Source organism: Strix aluco, chromosome 2 (genome assembly GCF_031877795.1).
Source record: "Strix aluco isolate bStrAlu1 chromosome 2, bStrAlu1.hap1, whole genome shotgun sequence".
Lineage (NCBI taxonomy): Eukaryota > Metazoa > Chordata > Aves > Strigiformes > Strigidae > Strix > Strix aluco.
In genome coordinates, this window is record NC_133932.1 from 116,946,517 (window position 1) to 116,973,954 (window position 27,438).

General features: G+C 39.7%; 1 protein-coding gene across 4 annotated transcripts in view; it reads right to left on the reverse strand.

Annotated features, from left to right (window-relative positions):
• Positions 1 to 14,663, reverse strand: part of TNFRSF19 (TNF receptor superfamily member 19) — a 66,750-nt gene extending 52,087 nt beyond the window's left edge. Inside the window, exons 1-3 of one of the 4 annotated variants that reach the window (XM_074816006.1) lie at positions 14,401 to 14,430; positions 14,163 to 14,250; positions 1,353 to 1,441 (exon numbers count right to left, since the gene is read on the reverse strand). In XM_074816006.1, coding sequence (XP_074672107.1) covers positions 1,353 to 1,418 — 66 coding nt within the window. In that variant the 5' untranslated portion in view covers positions 1,419 to 1,441; positions 14,163 to 14,250; positions 14,401 to 14,430. Of the gene's footprint in view, positions 1 to 1,352; positions 1,442 to 9,268; positions 9,305 to 9,362; positions 9,427 to 14,162 lie in introns of those variants that run through there. The other 3 variants (XM_074816003.1, XM_074816004.1, XM_074816005.1) reach the window with 3 other exon arrangements.
• Positions 14,664 to 27,438: the final 12,775 nt, after the last annotated feature.

The window sequence follows — 27,438 nt, forward strand, 5'->3', positions numbered from 1 at the left end:
TTTCTCTATACTCCTCCCAGGCTACCTGTCCTTGCTTCCACCCTCTGCAGGCTTCCTTTTTGTGTTTGAATTTGTCCAAGAGCTCCTTCTTCAGCCATGCAGGCCCCCGGAATTCTTACCTGACTTCCTCTTTGTTGGGATGCATCACTCCTGAGCTTGGAGGAGGTGATCCTTGAATACCAACCAGCTTTCTTGGGCCCCTCCAGGGCTTTATCCCATGGTACTCTGCCAGGCTGATCCCTGAAGAGGCCAAAGTCTGCTCTCCTGAAGTCCAGGGTAGTGAGCTTGCTGTGTGCCCTCCTCGCTGCCCTAAGGATCTTGAACTCCACCATTTCATGGTCACTGCAGCCAAGGCTGCCCTTGAGCTTCACACTCTCCACCTGCCTCTCCTTGTTGGTGAGAACAAGGTCCAGCAAAGCACCTCTCCTTGTTGGCTCCTCTATCATTTGGAGAAAGAAGTTATCATCAACGCATTCCAGTAACCTCCTGGATTGCTTACACCCTGCTGTGTTGTTCCTCCAACAAGTATCAGGGTGGTTGAAGTCCCTCATGAGGACCAGGGCTTGTGAATGTGAGGCTGTTCTTATCTATCTGTCTACAGAGGGCCTCATCCACTCAGTCTTCCTGTTCAGGTGGCCTGCAGCAGACCCCCACTATAATGTCACCTGTCCCTGCCCTCTCTTTAATCCTGACCCATAAGCTCTGAGTTGGCTCCTCAGCCATCCCCAGGAGGAGCTCCATGCACTCCAGATGGTCATTGACAGAGGACGACATTCCCTCCTCATTTCTTCTGCCTGTCCTTCCTAGAGAGCCTGTATCCTTCCATTCCAACACTCCAGTTATAGAAGCCATCCCAGATCTCTGTGATGCCAGTAAGATCACAGCCCTGCAGGCATGTGCACATTTTCAACTATTCTTGTTTATTCCCCATGATACATGTGTTTGCATAGAGGCATTTAAGTTGGGCCCCCATGAAGCTGACTTACTGACTGGAGCGTCTGGAATTCCTTTGTGCTACTCTTCAGGTGCTTTCCTGCTGACCCATGATGCCTCTCGAGGCTCACTTTCACAGCACTATATTCACCTATATATTCTTAGTCCAGTCCTTCTTCCATGAAGAGGCTCACAAAGTAAAATTTTCTAATTGTATGTGAGGAATAGCAAGAAATTATACAAATCAGTTGACCAAGCTCACTTTTAAATTGTTAAAATGCAAATGTAGTTGTCTAAGTATGTGTTTAAGGCTTTTAGTGTTAACAGTAATGTGTAAAACAACAGACACCACTCCTGCGTCCAATATAATTTTTTCTACATTCATCCTGCGGAAAAAAAAATATTAATTTTTAACTTACCAAATATGCTAGTAAAATTATGAGCATCTTTAGTTTATCTTCTCCTTGCAATCCTTTAGCATCCATTTCTTACAATTAAACCTTTCTCCCTAGGGAAAAAAAGAGAAAGAATAAAAAGAAAAAAATCATTACATTTCACAATGTTGCTTAAATTGTAAAAGTCATACGTCCATAGTACCTCATGTCATTCAGCATGTCAAAATATAGATCTGTTAATGCCATTAAAATATTTCAGATAGATTCCTGGAAGCTAAACAACATACATATGCTTTAAAAATCATGTTCTTTTTTAGAAGACAGAGCAATATACACAAAGTTTTTATAGCCTTAATTCTCAAAAGAAGAGACTGCTATCAGTCTAGATTAAAGAACATCAGCATTTTTAAATCTAACATCCTTTCTTGCTTGTTAGATGCCCAACTAAATACATGATCAGCAGACAAAAATCAATTTCTTCAAATATGCCACATACCAGCCAAGACATTGCTGATCATGAGAATATTCCTTCTGTGTTCCAGTTTGGAGGAGAATGGGTTTGCCTAGTGGCTAAGATAACCTCTTCTACTTCACTGTGCAATAACTGGAGGCATACACAGGATCTGTCTCTACCACTCACCTAAGGGATATTAACTTCTAAAGATGTGTTAATATGATTGTTTATGATCTGGTAGGCAAAGACTTTTACAGAAGACATTTCAAACAGCATAACCAAATCACATTTTACCTCAGACAATTTTTATCATAATCTCAGAAAAAGAAGAAAGAACAGTCCATAAAGCCTTGCTTAGTTATTTTTTAAGAAGTGCTAACAAGCAAATGATTAAAAAAAAAAAAAAAAAAAAACCCAAAAAGAAGGGGAACTGTGTGAAATCATCATGGAAAGGAAGTTCTAATTTGGAAGGAGGTTTTTTGGATTATTAAATCAACAAATTGCACCTCCACAATCACTAAGAGTACTGTGCTTGGCCAACATAACATTTTTTCTCTGCTTACTTTTATTTATTTGAGTCTTTGTGTTAATTTCTGTTTTCTTACTTTTTGTTTTGTCAGTTACCTGGAAATGTAAGTGTAACTTTTTGTTCAGAAATCCAACTACATAGCAACAATAACAAGAAAATAATAAATAAATCCAGTTTACATAACATGCTATTTGAATTTGATCCTAATTTGCATACCTTATATGACAGTAATAAAATGTCTCTGCTTTCAGTTAGATGTGAAAAATAATGTTTACAACATTTATGGCCTATTTCAGAGCTTAAGGACTGATGTTTAATTATACTGTTTCAAAAGACAAAATAAGTAATTTTTATCATTGAATAGTAGAAGAGACCGACAAATGAAAGGATAGAAACCAAAACATAAGGAAAGTAGTACAGAAAAAGATTAAGAACAGCTGCAAAATGCTTCACCATATGGGACTATAACAAGCATAATACACTTCAAAAAATATACAACCGGAATGAGCATAAACTATAACTAACACAATTTCAGATTTTATTGCATGAATATCGTAATTAACAAATTCTAATCGGTAAGAAAAAAGTATACTTCAGTGGCACTACTGATATCTTTTAAGATAAATTATTGATATCTTTTAAGATAAATTGTATTCTGAAGGGCAAAAAGAGCTAAAGTCTGCTAGGAACACCAGAACAGGCAAAGAGGTGTGTCAGGTAGCACTCTACAGGAAAGCCAAGATTACATTTCTATGGTTCTCACTTAGTGATGGTAATGGTCTATGGGCCAATGACAATTAGCAGATTATATGCATGTCAACATGGGTGAAAAAGAAGACAGACCATCAAGTAATACAAATACACATAGATATAGTATTTGACATAGGCTGCTTTTTTAAGTCTGAGAAAAAAAAAAAATGAACTGAGAAACATGAAATTGGAAATCTCAGAAAGAATTCTGGATGATCCAAATACAACAATTTGATGTAAAAAGTACTGTGGAATAAATGAAAAAATGGAAAAGAAGTCAACAAATTTGAAGTTATTAAGTGCACAAGGGTGGCATGAGAAGCTGACAGCACTAACGCTGCAAAAAAAATTAAGATATATAAGAACCTAAGTATATAAGAACAAAAAAATTTCTAGCAATAGCAAAGACTGAACAGTGGACAGAGACAGTTTCAAGAAATGTTTCTCATCTATGTTTGGAAAGAAACAAGATGGATACACATCACGTAATATATGTTCTGGCTGAATATTAACTGAAGATCTGCTAACTAAAAACAGATTAGACAAAAGACAAACTGTGAGACTTTACACCTCAGTAACCTTGAAAAAAGTATCAAGACAGACTTAAGCTTGCTGCTGTTCATTTTTTATACAGTTTGGAATACTACAGAAATTCAAGAGTGTTAATATTATGAAAAGATTAAAAAAGAACTAAGAATAGTAATACAATAAACATCTCTACACAATATTACAGAAAAGCAGTTCTGCAAAACAAATTTGACTTTGCTTGATTCAGAGAAGACAAGACAATAAAGCTAAAAGTGTAAAAGCTAAATGAGATAAATTGATTGACTATGAATGCAGAGAATCATGCTGGAACAAAAAGGATTTGGGAGAAAAATCCCCTTTTGACTTCTTGATTTCATATAATGGTATTCAGTGGAAAACATGAAATACTTTATATGCTATGAATTGCTATATGTTATAATTGCTACAGGGGGCAAAACTTTACATGTGTGCAAATGAAATAAAGCTGTAAATGTAACTGAGTTGCCTAGAACTGAATGTCAAGTGATTATTCCAAGTTGTATGAATTTATAGTCATTATATTCCTTAGTATTATTGTTAAAGAAATAATAGCACAGTTCTAATGTAATTATGACCATCTATATAATACTACCTAAATTTAAAAAATAGGATTAAAGGTTAAAAGTATATTTTATTTTAAATTTTAAGACTCACTTCTGCTTCTGAAAATAGATTTGTGCCATATCAAAAAAGAAATTGAATAACGCAATAATTGTATATTTTTATGTCAAGTTTCATGTAGAATTATCAATGCAAACAATATTGGTGAGCTGTACTGAGCCTAACGATCTAAAATATGGAGCTGTGGCATAATCTAAACAGCCTGTATTTTTTCTGAGCAGGTCATCTGAAGTATGGAAAAAATAATGAAAATTAAGAACAGCCTAACTGCAGATTCAGTACTTGCCATATTATTGCAATAAAATTATATTAGCTTCATGTAATGAAGCCACATTTATCCTATATCATTTTTCCAATATGCAATAACATGAAGATTTAATATCGTAAAAAGGTTAGCATATAAGCAATTAAAATAAATATTGAAACAAAGCTAATGATGTGTTTTTATGTTTGTAGTATTCTTGATCCATAACTGAATTAACAAACAAATGCCAGTTCTTAACAGAAGGTAGTACAGAATAACAAGCAGTATTAAAAATGTTGCTGGTCATGCTGACAGCTCGTATTTCAGTTTGAAGTTGCCATATCTGTTATAAGATGATCTTCTTACAGCAGGTACCTCAAAGACTTTTAGAACATAGAAAGCATGAAGAAGCATGCTGTACTAAAATGCATTTTGTTGACTTAGGTGTGGAAATTTTATTGCACCTGTGAAGTATTTTCTATTTAAAAGAAAATCTGCCTTTATAACACTTTTGCCAAATCAAACACTTTCAAATATCAGGAGTTCCAAAACCCTGAGTAAATTTCCAAAATCAAGTGTTTTAGAACTGGGATCAAACTATTACGGACTTTTCCAACTCATCTACACATTCTACTCAGCTTCAAATTTGTTGACTGATCATTATGTGTACAATGCAATCTCAGAGCTTTAGGTCTACAATATAATATATCGTCTAGATAATTCATCTTTTATAATCATCGAATCTTCCAAAATAAGCTTGCAGGTCTATGGGCCTTAAACTTTAGTAGGTTTAGTAGCACCAAAACATGTTCAAATCATTTCAGCAGATGTGTATGAATGCCTGTCATATTGTATCATGCAATCATTGTGCTTATTGTCCCAGTTCCTATGAAACAAACCCCAAAGACTACATACTGGTTATAATCTATGAGAAAGAAATTAACTGGTGTACAATAGAAAAACATTGTTAGAGTACAAAAAAAAAAAAAAGCAGCCTCTTTTCATGACAACATTTTGATAAAAATAATGCAAATGGTAAAGGCACATTAATAACTCATTATATAGAAAGCAAGTCCCAAAGGAGACTGTGCCAGCTGCTTGTTTCCTGTTTCTGTCTCCAGTTTGGTTAAAGCCCTGCTTAAAAAGCAGACACTGCAGCACTTAATAATAGGTTGCCATGGGGCAAATTTGTTCTCTCTTGATATCAAGTGGCATTACACTGATGTCTGTTGGACACAAGCCATCCACCTCATATGCATTCAAGTAAGAAGTAACTAGAAGTTTTTGCCTCTAAAATATGTGCGCCCAAACAGAAGTTCAATACATTTAAAGATTATTTGTTCTTGTTCAGATACTGATATTTGCACTACTGAGTTCAGTTATCCTCAATTTTATTAAACAAGAGAAAACTGTGAACACAGTTTTTTTGAGGTCAGTAAATCATTCCAAATGCATCATTTTAGATTAGCAGTAATACACTTGCCCAAAATACTCAGGCAAAAGCAATCATCGTTGGTGACGTACTGAAGAGAAGATACAGAACTCCTGCTAAGAAATGCGGTTGCATAGTTTTAAGGCTGTGGGGAGCCTACTATGCATATATATAAAGAGGGCAATATCAAACAATGAATTAGGAACATGTAATAAATGTGTTGCAGAAGTAAGAACTTGGAATCTTCCAGGGTCCTAGAATCCACTGTCCTCCAAAATTTACTATGTTTACTTGCTTGCCTGAGCAATAGTCATCATTCTATTTGAAAGTCAATGTCAGAAAAATATTTCTTCCTTCTCTCCAAAAAAATAAAGTTTCACCATGAAAGACACATCACCTCAAGACTTGCTGCAGCATGATTAAATTATGGCCTGCTAGCAGGTTTCTCATACATGTAAGCATTGAAACTTTGAAGTCAACATCATACATCTTTGAAGGGAAACTTCAGAAGGAGTGGAGAGTCCTAACTTCAAATTCACTTCTCTCCTAGATTTGATATTTGATTTGACATTCATACTTGACGACCACTTTTCATGCTCTCTATAACACTGGCAAAGAGTACTTGGGGTAAGAAAGAGGGATGAAAATACAACCATCTTATCTTGCCAACAGAGGTCTCTGGTATTCAATGAATAGGATCTCAGCTCCCTTCTAACCACCCTGTTTCCCACCTGCAGCTGTCAACTGCATGCAATAAAATGACAAGGAGTGGCAGATGGCTTTAGCAGAGTCAGTGCCCCACGGGCAAGAAACAAGAGAAGGGAAAGTACTTATGGCTGGTGCAATGATAAAGACAAAGGGAACAAGTTAGGGACAAGAACTTCCACTACAGAGTGACACATTGTTATTCTGTCTCATACTTCTAGAGTGCCTTCCCATTACACCCTGCCCACAACCCTTGTACTCTTGGTGAAGTAAATGAGGTCTTGTCTGACCACATTTGCTCCAACTGCTGAGAAGAACCATGTGCAGGAAAAAAAATAAATATTGTCAGCTAGGTAGCATTCATCACATTAAATACCGTGTTGAATAAATCTGTATTTTCAGAAGCTGCCATATGTGAAATTGTAAAAAAAATGGGCAGCTATAAATTTATTTCTGGTTTTGTAAAGACAGAGATAGCAGATTAAAGTTGGAACATGGCTAGTGACAGAAAACATTTATATCTATTTTAGGGGCTGATGGAGAAGAGAAAGGAGCTTTACATGTAAGCCAAGAAATATTTGTGCTCTGAGTACCATACGCTTTGAGTTACATTAGCCGAAGTATCTGACTTCACAGAAATAATGGTGGTGATAATTTAACACCCCAAAGAAGCATCTCTACAGTGCCTTCACTATCATATACAGCATTTACAGAATGCATTATAACCCAGTGTCTCAACCAGCAAAGCCTGAGAATGAACTAGTAATTCATCCCTGGTTTTGCCTCTTACAGTGTTCCAAAGACATGCTGATAAAATTAGGTAAAATAGTTTATTATCCATGATCTTCAACATATCCAGACTATGGTTAATTAGAAATGGTAGTAGAGTATCATAACAAAGGTGCAATGTGGTGACATTTTTCCTACACTTAAACAAAGCTTTTGAGAGGATCAGAACCTGTGATTCACACAAGAACCCCTAATCCCACTGAAGCTGATGAGACTACTCGTACAAGTAATGAACAAATCTGTGCTTCAACATCAAAACTGTGGTAAAAAATGTTGCTCCTTCTGTTTAATCATCTCACTCATGTCAACTTCTAGGAGACACTAGCTTGCTAGATGAAACCTCAGTGCAGAGCTGCATTTGTACATATTTGTACTTAGATAAGTGAATAAGTAATACAATAAAAGACTGCCAATATTATATTCATATTTCATTTATACCAAAGTATACTAATAGCTATTTTTCAAAGTAATTTTTAAGAATCATAAATTATAAAGCACTGGGCTGGTTAACACAGTAACTACTGCAACGCCAATGTGTTACATTTATCCAGCCACCCTTTAGCGGTTTTGGATAGCATACAATGTCTTTGAAAGAACAGACACGAGTTACTTTCATTCTCAACATTCTCTTTTATCAGGATTGTAACTGCAAGTTGTGGAAACTGAGAAAAAGTAATTTATTGCCTCCTTAACTGACAATTTAAATGCCTTATTACTGAACTTATACAGATGTTTACTTCTATTTCTAAAAACAACCCTTTACTTATATGGCAAAAAGCTTCCAGTTAACGTACCTAACTTGTTTTATATGTGATGGTGAAGATGTGCTTGAAAGAGATTATGCAGTAGTTAACAACCCTACCTACAGACTAAATCCATTTGCCCCTTTTGCTCATATTAAATGCTACTGGACCCCTTTGTTAACTTGGTGAAGGCATTCATTTAAAGTAGTTGTAAGTATAAATGCGGTAAATAGGTATTAAGTATCAAGATTTTTCATGAATATCAGGTAAAGCTTTCAGTCCAAGGTCAGAGTAACGGAGACAGGCATCAGGAAAAGAAGTCAAACAATCAAAGGCTTTTCAAAAGAACTATAATTTTGGCTTTTTAACCTTTTACCATCCGAGAGAAAAAGTTACTAGCTCGTGTTCCTTCAACTCCAACTCCAAAACTGTTTGAAGCAAATAGCAACTTATTTACGCAGTAGACACGCGAAGAGCCTGTGAACAAGAAAGCCCAGCTTTCAAGGGCTTTTTGTTCGCCGCACTCCGGAGCGTGGAAGAGCTACTCTAGGGCTGTCGACATGTGCAGACCCCAGCAACATCAGCTGCGACCCTCCCGTGCTGCACGGTGCCCTTCACACCCACCGTGGGACGCCTCGGGGCAGAGGGACCAGTTCGGGAGCGGCGGAGCTGGAGCCATCTCGGAGAGGAAGGGAGCCAGCGGAGCCCTCCCCTCCCCTCCTCCCCCGCAGCCTGCGCTTTCCGCGGAGGGTCGTTCCCACCATCTCCCCCGCCGCACCCAGCGGGGCCCTACGCGCCACGGGAAGGCAGAGCGGGCCAGCGCCAGCCGCGCCGCGGGGCGGCGGCTGCCCAGCACTCTCGGGTCAGCGCCCGGCCAGGCCGGTGCATCGCGGGGCGGTGGGGGGAAGCTCCGCGAAGCCCTGGGGAGCGGGGGCGCCGCTGCTTCGCTCCCTCTCCGTGGCCGCCCCGCTCCGCGCACCTTCACCTCAGAGCCTCCCTCCGGCCCGCGGAAGGGGCGAGGGGTGCCCCTCTGCGGGGGGGTGGGAGGGCCGGACACGCTCCGGGGCTGAGGGGATTGGGCCCGCCCGGGTCTCCCACGCACCCACCTGCCACGCCGCGGCCTGCTAGCCGCCCCGGCCGGCTGCCGCCCGCCCGCCCGCCACCGAGGAGCGCTCGCCCCGCGCCCGCTCTCTCCTTCACCTCCTGTCGCTTCGACTCGCACCGTCACCCCGGCAACGCCGCGCCGCGCCGCGCCCCTCCTTCCCTCCCTCCTCCGCCGGCGGGGCCGGGCTCAGGTGACCGGAGGCAGCCAATCGGCAGCGCCCCGGCCCACGTGCCCCGTGGTGAGGAGGCGCGCGCCCGCGGAGGCAGTGGCGGGAGGGAAGGAAGGAGCGGGGCGGCTGCGCGGCTCAGGGGGCGGCTGTCGGGCGTCGCGGGGAGCCCGCAGGGGGAGAGGCCGTGAGCGCCCGCCGCCTCGGGGGCGGGAGGGACCTCTCTCCCGCCCCGTGGTCCGGGGTGGGGGGGCGCTGCCCGCCTCCCGCTTCGGTCTTCTTGCCGCTGGGAGATGCGGGTGTGTCTTGCACTAGCGGTGCTAAGCCAGGGTGAACCGCAGCTGAGGCACTCGGGGCCCTTTTATCTGCCGGGAGGATGGCGGAGGCTCGCTGCGCACGCCTAGGGGGTGGTTCACTGTAGGCTGTCCCCAGAGGCTGCCTGGGCTTTGGGGGCTGCTGTGTTGCTGATCTCCTGTAGGAGGAGCCCTGTCTTAGAAGAGCTTACGGCTGCCCAGCCCCGACTGTTGGGCTGTTGTTAAATGCACTGGGCAAAACCCTTCGCTGCCATTCAGGTGAGTGTAGACGTCCTTGTAAATCACCAAAGACCTGCTTGTCCCACCTGAAAAGCACGATGGAGGCCCTCTGACAATCCACTGCAAACAAAGTACTTGAGTAGGTTTTTTTCCTGCCAGCCGAGAATCAGAAATATTTTTCTGTTCTGCAGGTAACAGGTTACCCAGCTACAAGCGGTAGCATCAATACCAAATGCGAGTTCAGAAATCCAGCCCTTCACAAAGAATAAGTTGTTCACAGTCACTGGAAAGGATGTACTTTACTTCTACTTACTGTGACATAAATTAGGAGCTTTCCTGAAGTTAGTGATGCTCCCACATTGGTGAAACCAATCTTGGAGACCTTGGTGAAAGGACTGCTACTGCAGGGACTTCAGGTCATTAATTTTACTTCTAATGAAAAGGTTAGTGATAACACTACAGTCTAGACGACTGTATGGCTACACTGGGAACTGAGGTTCTGAAGAGAGTGAACCAATGGATAGACTTGGCAGTAAAGCATTTTCAAATAAAATTTTGGGGAGCTTCTCGCAGAGGTAAAGTTTTGGCATTTGCCAGCCACATTGACTTCTATAAAAACAAGTACCGCTTACTGAAATACAGCAAGATGTCTGTGAAGAGATAAACGGTTGCTGCAAAATTGGATGTTTTCAATTTTAAAAAACTAACTCAGAATTTACAGGGGTTTTAATGTAATTATCTTATAAAGGGCCTTCAAAGAAGAGTTTTACTTTGGGACCCTTGCCAGAAGGAGCTCTGCAAGAGGCTGGAATTTCAGTGAGGAATGGCATGCTACAGCGCAACAGCAGCGCATCTGTTGTGAATGGCAGCTGCTGTGCAGCACTGAGCATGCTACATCCTCTCGCTATTTACAGACAACTGGTTTGTATGTTATCTGTTTTCCATAGACACCAGTGAAATGCATTGTGCTAGTTTTTCTTAGTAGTCATGTGTGTTTCAGATACTTGTTTTAGTGTAGTTAGACCAGTGTATTAAAACATCCCAGAGTTCTTGTAGTGTTCACTAAACACTGAGGATTACCATGTAAAGAAACATTGACTTTCTCATCAGACAGGGGATTACTATGTGAATGAATTAAGAGCAACATGTGCCCGTAACACTGAAGCGTAAACGCTTAAGTCCCTGTTGTAGCATGTAAAATATTTCCTTTAAATCTAAAATGGATGAGTTAATTCCATTCATTGAAAGATGTTGAAAATTTCAGGGTTTCTTTTGTTTTAAATCGTGATGCTTCTTCTAAGGAAATGGAAGAAGTGAACTACTAGTGCAACTCGTATAGATGCAAGTATAGAGATTCCCACTACAGCAGAGAAAGCAGAAAAGAAATATTTGGAAAGTAGTTTCAGCTGACCCCTTTGATAAGACTAAGTTGCGTGACATATCAGATGTGGAAGCAGAAATTGTACAGCAATAGGAAGTCGTTATCTCCATATCTTAAATGCTAACACAGTTCCCCCAGTCAACTGTGAGATAGATCTACTCTTGTTATGACAGCTGTTGGAAGCTGATGTCAGTATAACTGTGCAATGTCTTCTGATAGTCTTAACTATTACAAACCTTAAAATATGTTTATGATGTTATCTAAGACACACTGTTTGGAAATGGCTCTATTTATAATCAGAAATTGCTCAAGCTATTTTAATAAATAAATTATATACTTGTGAGTTTCCTAGTCAGATTTGCTTGCAAAAGCATTGTGAACTTTTTCTTTCTGAAGACTTAAGCCTGTGGATTAATTAATGTTTATACAATACTTTGTAAAAGCAAAGTCGCAAGTGCCAAGAATTATTATTATTTAATCTCCAAAAGTCAGATCAATGAAAGACTAAACTGTCAGAGAACTGCTATTTAAAATAACAAAAATGCAGAAAATCCTCTCCCCTCATACTTAAATATGTCCAACTTTGCTTTCATTTCAGTCTCACAGTCTCACATACAGACAAGCAAAGATATTTTTCAGTTTAAATGGGTTAACGCCCATCTGTGTTTAAATATGTGGGAAGATTACCTAAAATCCTAGGGACTTTTTACAAAATGAAACAAATCTTTGTTTCTGAAATGCATTTCTAGGGCCTAAATATTGCAAATATTTATACATGTAAGTCCTATTCATCAGTGTAATCTATCTGATTAACCAGTGCTACTTCTGTGCGCAACTTTACCCATTTGCGTGATGGGTCAGATCCTCTTAGTGATAGGTTAATTGTATTAGACTCACATAGCTATTTTGACTTCTGAGGAAAAAGAATCCTTACATTATTTTTTAAATTTGCTTATCTTTCTACTTTACAGCAAACAGAGGTATGGTTTAGAAACAATTTTCCTCAGAAAATAAACGTGCATGTTAGAAAACTAGTAACAAGCAAGAGGAGATTGGAAAGACAGAGAAGCTCATCAGTGAAGTATAGAGTTAATAAAATAAAACCATCTTTTCAGGGTTACAGAAACTTGGTTTAGAACATCATCGTCATTTAAGGAAAAATACTAAATTTTGCTTTGGCTATGCCTTAAAAAATATTCTTCCTTGACAGCTATGCGCACATTATTCATGCAGTGCTAATTACTTTCCTTATAATGTAATTGACTTGTAAAGTCAGAATATGAATTAATTGGTGGTATAGAAAACTAAATGATACCAAGTCAGGCCTAGTTAATCTGTGTCTGGCATATCTCTTCATATTCAATAAATTTAAAATTTATATATACAAATATACATTTAATTAGAAGAAACAAAGTTTGCAGACTGACTACTGAAAGCTGACTACATTTATCTGGAAGCGTTGATAACTTAATCTTATTCAGATGCAAGCAAGACTTAAAATTTGGGTTTGTATGTTACTATGGTGCATACTGAAATATGAACATCTTGAGGGTCCTATGGACTGATAAACCTCTTGAAGAATAGTTTTCAAACAATGCTTAACAGCTATCAGTTATGCTTTTAGTTGCAATTTGTTAATAAACAGTTGCACCTAAGATTTATATACGCTCAAATTTAGGTTTAAGAATATACATCTAAAGTCAGTATTTCAGAGGAACTCACTGTCCACCATTAAGACTAGATTTTCAAAGAGCTCAGTGTCTGGAGTGTTGAACTTCTTTGCAAGTCTGGCCCCAATTATGGGTTCTAAGATCTTCTGAAAATCTAAATTATATATAAATACCTACAGAAGAAGCTTAAGTCTTATTTTAACAGACTGGCTCTAGCTGCAAGCACAGAACACTCATAGATTTGGTCCAAACTCACCCAAAAATCTGGCCCTTTACAACTGCAAATGTAGAGTGATTAAGCCTAGATCTTCTCATGATTGTTCTTTATAATGAATTTTTGGAGTAGATTTCTTAAATTTTCTTAAACATGGTAGATGTTCATAAATATGAATTTGAGGAACAGAATACAAAATACTGTGAATGGAAATTATTTCACTGAAATAGGAGCAAAACTTCCATGAAGTTCAGCAAAACCAGGTGTTTGCTCTAGATAAGCTTAAGATTTCTTTAATATCTTCATAAAATGCTTTAAAGGAAACTTCTATCATTGGGTTAAAATGTTACTTTTATTATCAAGATTTCATACGGTGTAGTTTAACTATCATCCCTTCAATCTTGAAATAAAACCATTTTCCTTTTGTATGTAAGGGTGTTATTGTTGTAAATTTAGTTCTAGTAACTTGTGGAAGAGGAGACATTTTTCACGTCAAGTATGGAAGTATTAGGCTTAAAAGTTGCTTGAAGAAGTCACAGTTTAATAAATGCACTGAGAGCAAATAAAGTATACACAGTGTGTAGGAAATATGGTTGATCTCTTCTTAAAAAATACTCCCCTAAGTCTTGTAATACTTGTACTTGAATATAACTTTACAAAACTATAGACAGTAAGTGAGCAGTGTACACCAAAATCTTATATACACCCAAAATATTGAAAAAAACCAAAGATTTTGCTTCATTTTTCAATTGTCTATATATTCTATTCTCAATATAATTCTGCCTAAGAGTTGCAAATAACATGCTGCATAAATTACACATACATTCAAACTTTGTACACACAATGATGTGTAGCATTACTTTTTATGTGAACTTTATAATTTCTTAAGATCTTGCAATACAAAACTGCACAAAAATATAAAATCCAGTACCTGTTATCTGATGAAGTTTTCCAGTGCCCAGGCTTTCTGCAGCTTAATTTCACACTGCCAGAGCTTCTGTATTAAATGCTTTTACCTCCTTAAAAAAAAAAAAAAAAAAAAAAAAGTATGTCAGCACAAGCCCAGACGAAACTCCAAATCCGGGAAAATAAAATTAACCATGCAGATCAAAGGCAGACGAGCACTGAGACCAAATGCCTGTAATCTGATCAGTGATCAGTTGCCATACATCAAAGGCAGTGCTTTGGAGAGGAAAAAGAGCTCCTTTTCCAGCAGGTAGTTGCACTCTTAAATTCTGCCTTTCAGTACTCCAGTTCTTTTGTTAAAAATCGATCACTAGCATTCTCCCCCCCCCTTTCCTTTCTTGTGCTGGGAGAATGCACAAGATTCTGAAATGCTTAGAGTTGAGTGGCTGGATCTGTAGCTTTTGAGTTCCCAAGCTGTGTTGTGGATTGTGTGTTGGAAGCTTTCCCCAGTGCCAGCGGGTTCCGCTTTATCCCTTTCATCTCGCTGAGCTGCAGATCCCATGACATCATTCAATGCTGTGGGACTGGTTAGAGAGCTATAATACAGCCTGTGGGGGAATACAGCTAAAGAGCAACAAGAGTTTGCATGATTTCTAATCAGGTTAGTCCATTGTAACAAACCCAAGGCTCACTTCAAAGTTTTCATTACATTAAAGTTTCCTCCTAAGATGGGAGAATAGTGTAGCTATAAGGTTTTCTTAAAAAGATGCTTTATAATTTTGTCTGCAACAGGAAGTTGCAGTTTTCCATAAAGTTCTGGAAGTTGGACATGCAAGTCAGTTTGCTAGGCAGCTGTAATACAGGACAGAAAACTACTTTTGCTTGCCTCCTATTGAGGTTTGGAGAGGAGAAATGGTGTATTTTGTGCCCTGAAATTGTTTTTTGCACTGGCAAAACCAAGCACAATAGAGCATGCTCTTAGTCCCTGGTTCACGTCCTCCCTGCTACTTACTGTGTGGCCTTTTGCAAATAATTTTATCTGAGCCTGATTCATCATGTGGCTCATGATTCCTTTACGTAAATGAACTGTAAAGCTGCCTTAAGTAACTCACAGAAGCTTTTTAATGTAAAGGCATTTTTAGCTGGAGTGGATTTGAAGTGGTCACCACTGCACTGTCAGCAGAGGGAGGCTTTTGGGGCAGTACAAGTATATTGACAGACATTCTCTGTGCTGCTGCAGTTCATGGACCCAAGAATTGCTGGATGGTCCCGTGCAGCCCTGGAAACCAGGGGAATTCTCACGGCTGCTGGGACTTGCAGTTTCGGTGCAGAGGAAATGCAGAAGAAATGCACAACTGAATTTCATTTTCTGTGATCTGAGGCAAGGTTAGCTTTTGGCAGAGATTAATTCAGCCCTCTGTACTTCAGCTGTTAATAAAACATACAAATATCAAGCAGGATGGCTTTTAGGATAATCAGACATATTGAAGATGTCACTGAAGTTCACATAAACGTTTATCCCATACTTTGGGTATACCACATGTGCAGATGAAAGTGATACAAGCCTGTCAACTGGTAGACTCCAGCAAATATTTGCACACTGAGTGTAACTGAGAATTCATTTAAAAAACAACAGCAAAAAGAGGAAATATGCTAGTCATGGTTGCTTTGACCATTAAAAACAAAAGCAAACAATCAGCAGATAAAGGGTACTGAACAGGCGAGTGCAAGAGCAATAAAGCTCTCGTTGAGATTCCTCCTTCCATGCCCCGTTTGCAGGCTGCAGCCCCCTCCCTCTCGCCCCTGGCCCCCTGCCAGCGACCGGGCGCGCTTGTCCGGCTCTTGCCTTTGGCAGCCGGGGAGCTGCCTGCCCCTGCCTGCACAGCCAGCTCCAGGCAGCTGCCCGCTGCCCTCGTCGCGCCCCGGGCTGGGCCGCTGGGTCCCGGCTGCCCAGGAGATGCTGCCGCTGCACTCGGTAGGTGTGGGAGCCTTCTGCTGGTTGGATGATGTACTGTGACAGCACCAGGCCAGGAGTGAGCACAGTGCTTCACAGGGATGGTAATTAACACTTCCAGAAAGCTTTGAGATGGTTATAAGGGGTGCTATACAATGTAATTTTATTTCTAGCTGGACATAGTTTAAATATTGTTTTGAATCATCCACCTGGCAGGCCTCTGGGGGATGTTCTGGTAATTGAGATGGAGGAGAGGTGTTGCAGGTACAAAGGAGTATCATGCAGGTAATGAATCCAACTTTCAGGAGTACACTGCCGGAAAAATATGTAAACAAACCATACATTTCCCTCTTTTGCTAATTTCCACTCCCATCTATTATAAGTAAAAGAAAATTATCCAGGCTGCTTACTTTTACTTTAACATTAATTTGCACTCTTCTGACATACAACTTCCCCCTACCCACTAGAAGATATTTTGATAATAGTCCATTTGTTGCTTTCATGTAAAACTGGAAATGCTTATGTTGAAATAAAATTTACGGATGAGCTGTATAGAACTGAAATAACCATTTTCTGTTCATTTCAAAGGTGATTTTCTATAATAACAGTACTGTTCACAGAAAGCACCTTTTAGTTCTCTGGATTTTAAGCAAAAGCAAGTCCTGACGGTCTATTAGAGGTCTTTGATCTTTCTTTTGTACATATGAAAAAGAGAAGTAAGGTTAATTATTACCAATTTAACCTTCTAAAGCTTAAGCATTGCATTTTGCATTTATGAGACTATTTTTCACTGTGGAGCCTGTCAGCCCAAACAATCTGCTATTTCCTATTCTATGGCTTCCTCAAAATTTGGTCAGATGTGTGTAATAATAACAGTTGTCTATATAATTCAGTATTTTTCCAAAGGTTGATAATAATTTTTTCTCCTTACACAAAATGAGGATAAAATGTATATACTGTGATTTGTATAAGGCATGGAACAGACTAGGACCAGAACCAGAAATAGAACCTATGGAACATGACACTTCTCTTACACCTTCTGATCATCAGCTCATGCTTCCTATTGTAGTCACTAATCCAGCAAAGCATTCAAGCACAAGTAGTCTGATTAAAATCCATTACACTACTCACTAGATGTTTGACTCTAATCACTGAAATTACTGGGATAGGATCTGACCTGAAATTACTGAAATTGGGTATCCAGCTTGTACTCGCATCTAAGAAGCTCTTCTAGAAGAAGTACTTGTGTTCCTGTGTGAAACCAGAGAGAGGTGTCTCGGAAGTCCTGCAGAGGGAGATGCTGTCTTCCCAATTCATTGCTTAAACTCTTCTAAACTTAGAAAGAATCTTCCTTGAGAAATACTCGGTGGGTTTACCATTGTCTTTTTAGTATCTGAGGACCCCGAGCACTTAAGGAGTTTGCTTCATTTTTGTCCTAAAGGTTAGGCAAGACTCTTAAATTAGGTAGGGTAGATCCCAATTTAGGAATTTAGGGAAACAGAACAAAGCCCAGGGCTGCTCTTCATGCCCAAAGTGCTTCATTTGTTCAAAGCCGTAAAAGATAGTCAGCTGATAGAAATGAGAACTTTCTGGAGGTGTTTCTTAAATATAATTAAATCTTAAGAAAAATTCTTTGTGGAAGAAACAATCGAACCTATCAAACAATTGACAATGGTTATACAAACCCGTTCCCCATGCTTAACAAGACTGTTTGCTGTGCCTAACATATTTGTATCATGTACATCAAATGATTTACCATGTTGCTTTACATACATGCTATCTGCACCACTTTGCTGTACCTCTTCTGTCACCTTTCCTCTCTTTCAGTTCATAGGAGTTCCAACAGACGTTCAGAGATGAAGTCAGGAATCATAGGAAATGCAGTGCCAGCATTATAGCCCACTCACTGGCCATGCAACCATCCTTTGTGCTATCTGCAGCCTTTCTAAGTTGGTATCAGTTCTGCATATCCTTTGAAAAATGTCACAATAGCAGTATCAGTCCAGTTGCAGGCTTTCATCATGCATATCTACTGGGGCAGCTGTCCCCTGATGATCAGCCATGGGCTGCTGCTGATTTATAGAGGGGCAAGACAATTTTTGGAGCCTTTTGAGGCAGGTCAGCACTGGCTCTGAAGCAGTAGTTGTCAATCTAGGCCTCTGTTGTAGCCAGAAGTGCTGATCATTACCCTCCTAAAACGTTAGTGCAATATTGTTTCATGAGACTGGACAGCCCTATGGTCAGGACAGATGCTTTAGAACACCCGAATCCATCCTCCTGCATGATCTGCATTGCCATCCTGATAAAAGCTAACACCCTGTTTCTGCCTAATCACATGGGTGGTGTTAGTCCAGGTACTGCTGATACCTACTCCCACTCTCTACTACAGTGCTTGCAATCTCTTTGATAGTCATAAGGTTCATAAGAACTTCAACTAGAGCACCTTTAGGCAGAAAAATCAAGACCCTTTGGCATTTCCTGAAAGACTGGCTCACTGTTATCACAGAGTATGTCATCAGACTTACCATAATCTGCAACACTCTGCACAGTCATTGCAGAGCAACTTGTTCTAGTTAACACTAGCTTTGAATGTAGCACCAGCAGTTTTTGTGTTTCACGGAAAAAGACCTCTCTGCTATTAATATGTGCTGCAATGGCAGGTCTTTGACCTCATGATTTATGAGCAGAAAATGGCTTTTGGTTTGCCTCTCTTTGGTCCTGAATTCTTATTGCTGTTTGTCTGTGTTTTTTTCCCCGTGGCTCTTCACAAGATGCAGCTTTGACTGGTTCCCTTATAGGTACCCTAAGATCTAAGCAAAATGGAGATTTTTGGTTCTTGGCTCACCAGGTGAATCACTCTAAGGGAAGCCTCAAGGGCATTCCCGCATCTAGATAATGCGGAAGGTTGGGAATTTGGCTTTGAGGTTGGCCTCAAGGATAATGTAGCTGCACCCTGTAGGAAGTATTAGTTAATTCACCTCTGATTGGGAGTCAGAAGTTGTGGTTTTATTCCTGGTTCTATCACATGGGTATGACTGGAGGCAAGTTACTCCTTCTCACTGGGTTAGATCCTCAGTTGTGTAAGTTACAGCTAAAATTAAATCAAAGGAGCAATGGTAGTTTATGCTGTATGGCCATCCAGTCCCCACCAGTATGTTTTCATATCTTTAAAAATAATGTAAAGATGATTATTTGTAATGCTGTACTCGAGATAATGCAAAACAATTCTGTATGAATTCCAAAGCAAAACAACCTGGTTCTGAAACTTCAAAAGTTCATGTATTTAAAGTGTTTTTGAAGAATAGTAAGAATAATAAGCATCCCTAGGGCACCAGTGTGCTTCTCGCGTTACTGTGCAGTTAAGTTTCACAGCCCTTAGCTGTCCTCACACACATCTGAGAAGTGAATCAACAGCATAACCATTGTGTCTTTGTAATTGTTCTTTATTGTTTCATTAAACAAAAATATAAAGTTTCTTCCCTCTTTTACATCAAGTTTTTCACTTCTACTGAAATGGTCCACTGTGATATTTTACCTGTTAGGGTGGCCAAAGCTCTGCACCAGCATGCAAACTTTAATTCTTTGCAGAGGTACTGGTGGAGTTGTCAGGGAGCTGACTTCCCCGAAGGCTGCTGGAGCCTGATAAATATTGTTCATGTAGATAGAACAGGAGATTCGATAGACCTGTGATTTTGTAATTTCTATCTATTTCAGAAGCCAACAGATGTTTCTGAGGCACTATATTTTCAGCCTACTTCAAAAAATTTTTTGTACGTAGTAGCATGCCCTTCTCTTCACAACATTTTATTATCCAACCTCTACTCTTACAGCATGCTAAGGTCTCAAGCAGGTTATGCCATATTTTGCTAGATGTTGAGGAAAACAATATTAAAATACCCAACACCCCAAATCCAAATCTAACTGTTCTATAGAAGAGGCAAAGAAGGCAGGCTAAGTGAGAAGGAAGGGAATGGAGAAACAAATCTGATATGTGCAATTAACTGATCAGGAGTGGAAATCATAGCTGGCCACCTGCCTAGTTGTTATCAAAACACATACTTATAAGTATTCCCTTAAGGCGACTCCAGCAAAACAGTTTCTAAAAGATCATGAAGTTAGTTTCAACTAAAACCAGTGTTTTTATTTTAGACAAAATCATGTTTATAAATACTTATGTCTGCTCATAGACAGACTGCAATCACATGACCACACTTCTATCTTCAAACATTTGCTCAGTTTTGCCCTTTATTTCCATTTTGTAGTTCAGAGTTTTCCCCATTTAAATAAAACACCCTCAGTCTATCTCATAGATCTTATACCAGTTCTCCCTTCCTGTTCCCGTTTTTCTGCCAAGCTTAACCAGATTTGGCCCTCTTTCCCAATCTTTTTATTCCCACATGTAATCCAGAACAAACTAAGATCAACTTTACTTACTTATTTTATCAGTACTACTTTTTAAATTATTCTCTAAAATATTGTTTTGTGCCAGAGTTTTGATTCAGTGGCTTATTTAGTAAAGGCATAAACTTGTAGAAATGTTGTAGTCAGGATCCTCAGCTGATACTTGTAGTTTCCGTTGAATTATATTAGTACAGGCCGTCTAATGATACAATTCTACTTTCCCTGAATTGTCATTACTTTGGCATCTGGGGGCTCACTTTAATAGTTCATGTAAAATCCCATACTGCCTGCATCAAATCATATACTCCAAAGTACACATACTGCAAACACAAATCAAAATTTCTGTGCTGAGCAATTTCAGTTCCTTATGGAATGACTGCAAACTGTGGGTATTTATTTCCTCTGCAGTTAAGATCCTAAGAGTCTGAACTTAGTTACTCAAAAGTTGATAATTGTCTTGAAAAGTGCAAAAGAGGTAGAGAGTTGAGGTTTCTTTAATTCCATCCCTACAGCAAAGCATTTGAAGTCCGTATCTTTAAGCTGGAGACAGTCAGTAGGACTTAAGTATATGCATATTTCTGATCTGGGGCCTAGCCCATGTGTTATTTTTGGAGATTCAGGCATAAAGAGAAGAGTCTTTCCTCAGAAGATAATATAGTAACTGACTTGTAGAGCAGCATTAGTGTAATTTTTGGATGAGTTTTGCTTCTTAGAGAAAAGTAGGTTTATTTGAAGAAATGAAAGACAAGAAGATGTACAGATTGTCACCACTCTTAAATAGCCAGCTTTGATAAATAGCACTATCAGTAAGAAGACATTTGAACAGAATAAACATCTCAGAATAGTAACTAGATCTAATCCCTAAGCAATTTTCTTCAGCCCCAGTTGCAATACATAATTTTTTCACATATTCTCTTTTGAAAGAGTTGATAGATTTGATTCTTTTTTTTTCTTTTTTTTTCCTGAGTTATAGATGATAAACTATACTTTCCCTGTATGATGTGATAGCAGCTGCATCCTACTGTTTATAAGAAATAGTCCATATTAGCCACAGCCATAAAAATGCCAAAAGAATAAGGAAAAAGATAAACAAAAGGGTGTAAGTTATAAAAAGGATCAGGCTCAGCTGATACTTGCTGCCAGCTTTTTAAAAGCAGCTGTTCTTCTGATATTCATCTGGTTTTAGTCTGGAGTTCTGTATCTAGTTTGACACACATTTCCTAGCTCATGATTTGTAAAGCTTTCATATATTTTCCCTAGATACATTGTTGTACTTTTCCTCACCTTAAAACTCTTTATGCTTTTCTAAAATACAAAGAGCTATGAAAAAATACTTTAAAACAACCTAAATTGAAGAGACTATAAAGACTAAATGAAGATGACTCAGGAAAAGCAAACATGGGTTCTAATAATATCTTCGAAGTAATAATGTAAGTGATGAGAGGACAGCTTTAAGATTTGGTTGAAAAGGGTTATGAACATATAACAGATTTTTTTAATCAGGAAAATACTGTGACGGCAGTTTATCTTAGGAAAGGTAACAAAAAAATCATAGTCAAGATTGGTGACTATCACCTAATGCACATTAATTCCTCATTGAATTTCCACACAAAAATCACTTCTCAGACGCCTGTTTATTCTGTGGAACATGACCTTGCATGACAAAGTGTTTTATTTCTTGATTATTTTTGTATGATGTGCTTGCTGTCTCTCAAAATATTGAGCTATGGAAATGTGGCTTCATTATTTATATGATATATTCCAGATTCTGACCTATTCTTGTACTTTGGTGTTAAACATATACTTTTACCAAGAAATGAACTGAAATTTATAGAATGGCCAAAACCATCAGAAACATGATAATGCCCCTGTTGTTCTGTAACTTAACATCATGCTGTATGAAGCAATTCCTCTTTTTGTTTATTCTGGACCTGGTGACTTGTTTCATTTGGTACTCAAAAGTTCTTGTAATAAAATAAACAGGGAATATTTGTTCCATACCAACATTTGGGATTTTAAGTTTTCAATAATCTTTGCTTTTGCACTCTAGAAAATTCTGTTATGAAACTACTGTCTCATTTGGCACTTAGTATCAACACCTAGCAATTGAGGGGCTCCATGATCTATGAGACATTGGATCCCTGGTATGTTCCACAAGATCACAGCAAATGCCTGCACTAAGCCTCATGCCCTGTTGGACTCCTGCCCAATTACGTGTTCATGCAGCAATGTTGATCTGAAAGAAAATCATCTGGAAGCAACAGACATTGGTAGGTGTAAAAAAATGGAGGTATCAAAGGTATCAGATTCAGTGGGATCAGAGTCCTGTGTGGGAAGTGTCAGTAGGTCAAAGATAGCAGCCTAGCAGCCTGCTGCAAAGGGAAAATCAGTTATTAGGGGGGCTGGAGATTTTGTAAGCAGGAACTGTGTGGAGATGCAGTCTACAAGAGGCTGCAGAATGGGAATGGATCTATAGGGTAATGATGGGTTATATACTGACATCACCATAATACCTCAGCAGCAAGTGTTTTCAGAAATTTTAGCTGCTGATCCTATTACGGTTTAACAGTTTGCAGCAATCATAATACACATTTTGTGTTCAGCTCCTCCTGAACCTGCAGCATCTGGCCCTACACTGCCCCTGCCTTTCTCCTGCAGCCCAAAACAGCTGTTATTTGCACAGCCTCCCTTCTCCAGCAGAAGAAGGAGCAGAGGCTAGAAGATCATTTGTGTTCTCACATAATTTTCTCTGTCCTTTGAAACACATGCTTCTTCTCAGAGTAGACTGTATTATTCAGTAGGGAATCTGTATGTCCTGGAAGGGGAGAGAATGACTAAATGTGATGCTGTGGGACAGGAGAGCCAAAGAAGGTGAACACAGAGGAGATCTCAGTGCTCTAAGAACCAGTCTGCTTTGCAGCATCCACTGTCAGAAGTTATCTTCAGTCATTGGATCAATGATAGAATACAGGTTGGAAGGGACGTCAAGGTTCATCTGGTCCAACCTTTCTTGGCAAAAGCACGGTCTAAACAAGATGGCCCAGCACCCTGTCCAGATGAATTTTAAGTGTCCCATGTTAGGGAATCTACCGCTTCCATGGGGAAATTATTCCAATGGCTGATTGTTCTCATTGTGAAAATTTTTCTTCTTGTGTCCAGTTGGAATCTCCTCAGGAGTATCCTGTACTCATTATCCTTCACCTTTTCCATGTGAGTCCTAAAAAGGGGGTCCATCTTTTCTGTAGCCACCTTTTAAATACTGGAACATGGTGATAAGGTCTCCCCAAGCCTTCTTTTCTCAAGGCTGAACAAACCCAGTTTTCGCAACTTTTCCTCATGTGGCAGGCTTCCCAGTCCTTTGATCATCTTTGTGGCCCTTCTCTGAACCCTCTCCAGCCTGTCCACATTTTCTTTTAGTAGTGGAGACCAAAACTGAACACAGTATCCCAGAAGAAGAGGTTATGGTTCCTTCATGAGACAAAAGTGACTGCTTTGGAATGGCACTGGCCAGTTGTGCAAAAGATTTAGTAAGACTGAAATACTTATGACTTCATGATGCTTATTTGGTGCTGGTATCACTGGAAGGTTCAAAAAGTATCACTCATCACTACTGATGCGTATGAAGGGGTTCTGAACATTGTTTGCTCTTATTTCCTACTGATCTTTGCTGTATTTATTTACTTAAAGTGAAGAAAGCGTGATATTTGATCAGCTTCTATATGTCTGTTCGCAATATAGTGTTTGTTCAGATAAGAAAAACTAGATCAGTCAAACCAGCTATAAGTACCTGCTCTGCACTGCTACACCATACTCAGCTACACTGACTTCTGCAACCCCAGTTAGGCACTAGGCTTCCTACAGCCATATCTTTTGGTCTGAAGTGCTAAACGAAACTGTGCCACTATTCAAATTTCTTCACAGAGTCTTATGGAAGAACCTGTTCGACATTCCCTTTCACATGCTAGAAAGTGTTTGTAATGTGCCAACATCTTAAGTTAAATAAAGCACGTAAGGCTATGCCCCGCCTTACTTCACTCCATGAACTGAGTTACAGCCGTTGCCCAAGAGCAGCACTTGCAGCATCTCTTTCAGCAGGAGGCAGGATGGCCAGAAACGATTGCAAGAGCTTTGGCTTCTCCTCTGGAGGATGCAATAAGTGGCTGATGGGAGAACATGCAGATTGTTGGCATTATATCGACACCAGGTGCTGATTTTAATAGCTATGTAATCTCCTGTGCTAAACAGTAATCGGAAGCAGGTTTGCTGATACTGAGTTGTCAGACTACATGCAGGCTGCCATCAGTTCTGTCATGCTGAACAGGGCTGTCAAGCATTACCTGGAGATATTCTGGTTGGAGATGGAAACTCTGTGTTGCTGGGCATTTGTGAGGCAATTTATCCAACCTGCATGAGCACTGCTGATGAACAAGCACCTGACTGGGACAAGGGAACATCTAGAACAATCAATTTTATATATGTGCTCTTTGTTTCCCTTCCTGGATCTACTTGGTAAATGTGCATAAATAATTTAAAAAGAAGGAATGGTTATCTTTCATTTTATACCTCTTTATCAGCCACAGAAAAGAATGAACAAACACTGGTAAGGATGCAATGGTAGGACATCTGATATCTCTGAGACTCATATATCTGAGGGACAAGGGGGGATCTTACTACCTCCAGATGAATGTACAGGACAACTGTTCATTGTTAATTCAGAGAACCCAACCTGTTTTCTAGTGCCCTGCCTCACAAAGCTGTATGCTGTACCTAGAGGAAGATCTAATTACTCAAAGACTAGTTGCCTGTTGGCATTAGAATTTTGGCTGACTGAAAACAAAAAGGTTTTGTTCTGTAAACCCGTCTGAATGATGATGTGTCCAGTACTGTTCATGCTATTAATGCTGTCAGGAAAGAGTTTTAGCCAGCAGTGGGCTCAAGATATTACTTGATGACAGATGTGGCTTCAAGAACCCTCAGGACACCACTACTATCTGGAGGAGTGGAAGGTGCTTTCTGTGAAGAAATAGAGGGGGAGATGGGATAGATGGATCAAATACTAGTAATTTGAGGCATTGTTATATGATTTCAAATAAACTCTTATTTCATAGACTTTTTATGTGGATGGGAGTGTGCAGACACAGGCCAAAAGCCATTAGTAGAGAGTTTATTTTCATGAAAGATATCTTTTCCTGATGATAGCCGTCATTATTTTAAAAATGAATGCCAGAGGAAGATGTTAAATCTGTGGAGAAGACCTCTCATACAGAGGAAGTCAGTGGGCAGAATGGCAGGTGAACAGAAATGAACATGTGTTGAATTGTGTACGAAGATGATGATAACCTGCAGGTAAGAGGTATACTGCGGTATTTATGAAAATACACAGATGTTTACAGACTAGTGCTACATTTTCATGCAAGATTTGCAGCAGAGTGACCTTGAAAAGTATCTATAAGACCTTGCACAGTGTTACAGTTAGTCAAAGAGAGAATTACAAATAGTAAGTGCTATAATAAAACCCTTATCTTTTGCAACTTAAAATGAAAGATTCTGATGTTTTAAGAATCCATCAGGATCCTTAGCACTGTGTGGTGGTTTAGCCCCTGCCGGGGTCTGAGACCACGCGGCCGCTGCCCCTCCCCCACAAAGGGAGTGAAATACAAAGCCCCAAGACTGAAATAAGGAAAGGTTTAATACAACAATGCAATAGCAACACAACCAACAACAACAATAACAATAACAATAATAGTGATAGCAATGAACAGAGCAAAATAGCTACCAAATACAGCAGTTTGAAGCACGATGTACAAAACCACGAGTGCACCGCGCTCCGCGCCAGGAAAATGTGACCTGCCAGGATGTGACCTCTGCATGGTATCTGAATAACCCGGCTAGAGCTCCCCCCCACTGCTGGGGAAACTTAACCCTATCCTGGTTAAACCAGGACACACTGTCAGTAGCAGTGAATGTTATTGGTACTGTGATTTACTGCAACTTTTTCACACTGTGTTAAAAGCTTATTTTTTAGGCAACTATGGAAAAGTGATTTAATTTTCAGCAGTTCTGGGCCGTACCAACATGTCATGTAAATTAGCTCTACACATCTGCTGTTCCTTCAACCCTTCTAGTTCAGCCCTAGTCAAAGTTCACTGTTGCCTGGCCAAGACCACACCAAGGTTTTGTGGGAGTGCTGGCTCCTTTGCTGGGGAATGGCTTGTCTGCATGTCATGTTCAGCAGGAAGGTCTTTGTCCTTCCACCCCAAGCCACAACCTGTACAGGCTCCCTGAGGGCCTGCTCAGATGGACTGGTGTTGCCCCTGAGTTGCTGGGTCAGTGAGCATAGGCTGTCTTCGATTTGGGCTGTCTGGTGGGGCAGTGGTCCCCACTGAGTCAAGGAGCAGATGCTGCCTTTCATCCTGTAAAAAGGCAATATGCGTCGTATTATGTGCTGCTTGGTTCTTTCTGCCTAACACACAGGGAACAGTGTGTTACACTGCTTTAAATTGGACTGAATCAGTATAAATAATTGCACTATTTACTGAGTCTTTAATTATTTGAAAACCGTGTTAACACTGTACATGTCTCGCTGTTTGGATATTCACAGCTTTGACATGCCTGTTCCTCAGCATACAGGCTTTGAAAATAGAAATGTGTGTTGGAATAAGACTGTATAGAAGGAGGAGAGTATAAGCTTAACATTTTGGGAACCAGTAATCTCTCTGGTTTAAAAGGCTTTGATAGCTACCTTTTAATTAAGGATCTGCAAACAGCAATTTAAATCTCTATTTCACAAGAAATATAGTCCTGTTCAAAGCTGTCCTTTTAATGGCATGATATGATTACCCCAACTACTCTTTACAGCTAGGTTCTTTCTCTTCTTGCTGAAATTATGCAGATAGATACTTATTTTGAAAGACAAGGTGTTGTGGATATGATTAACATGTGTCTG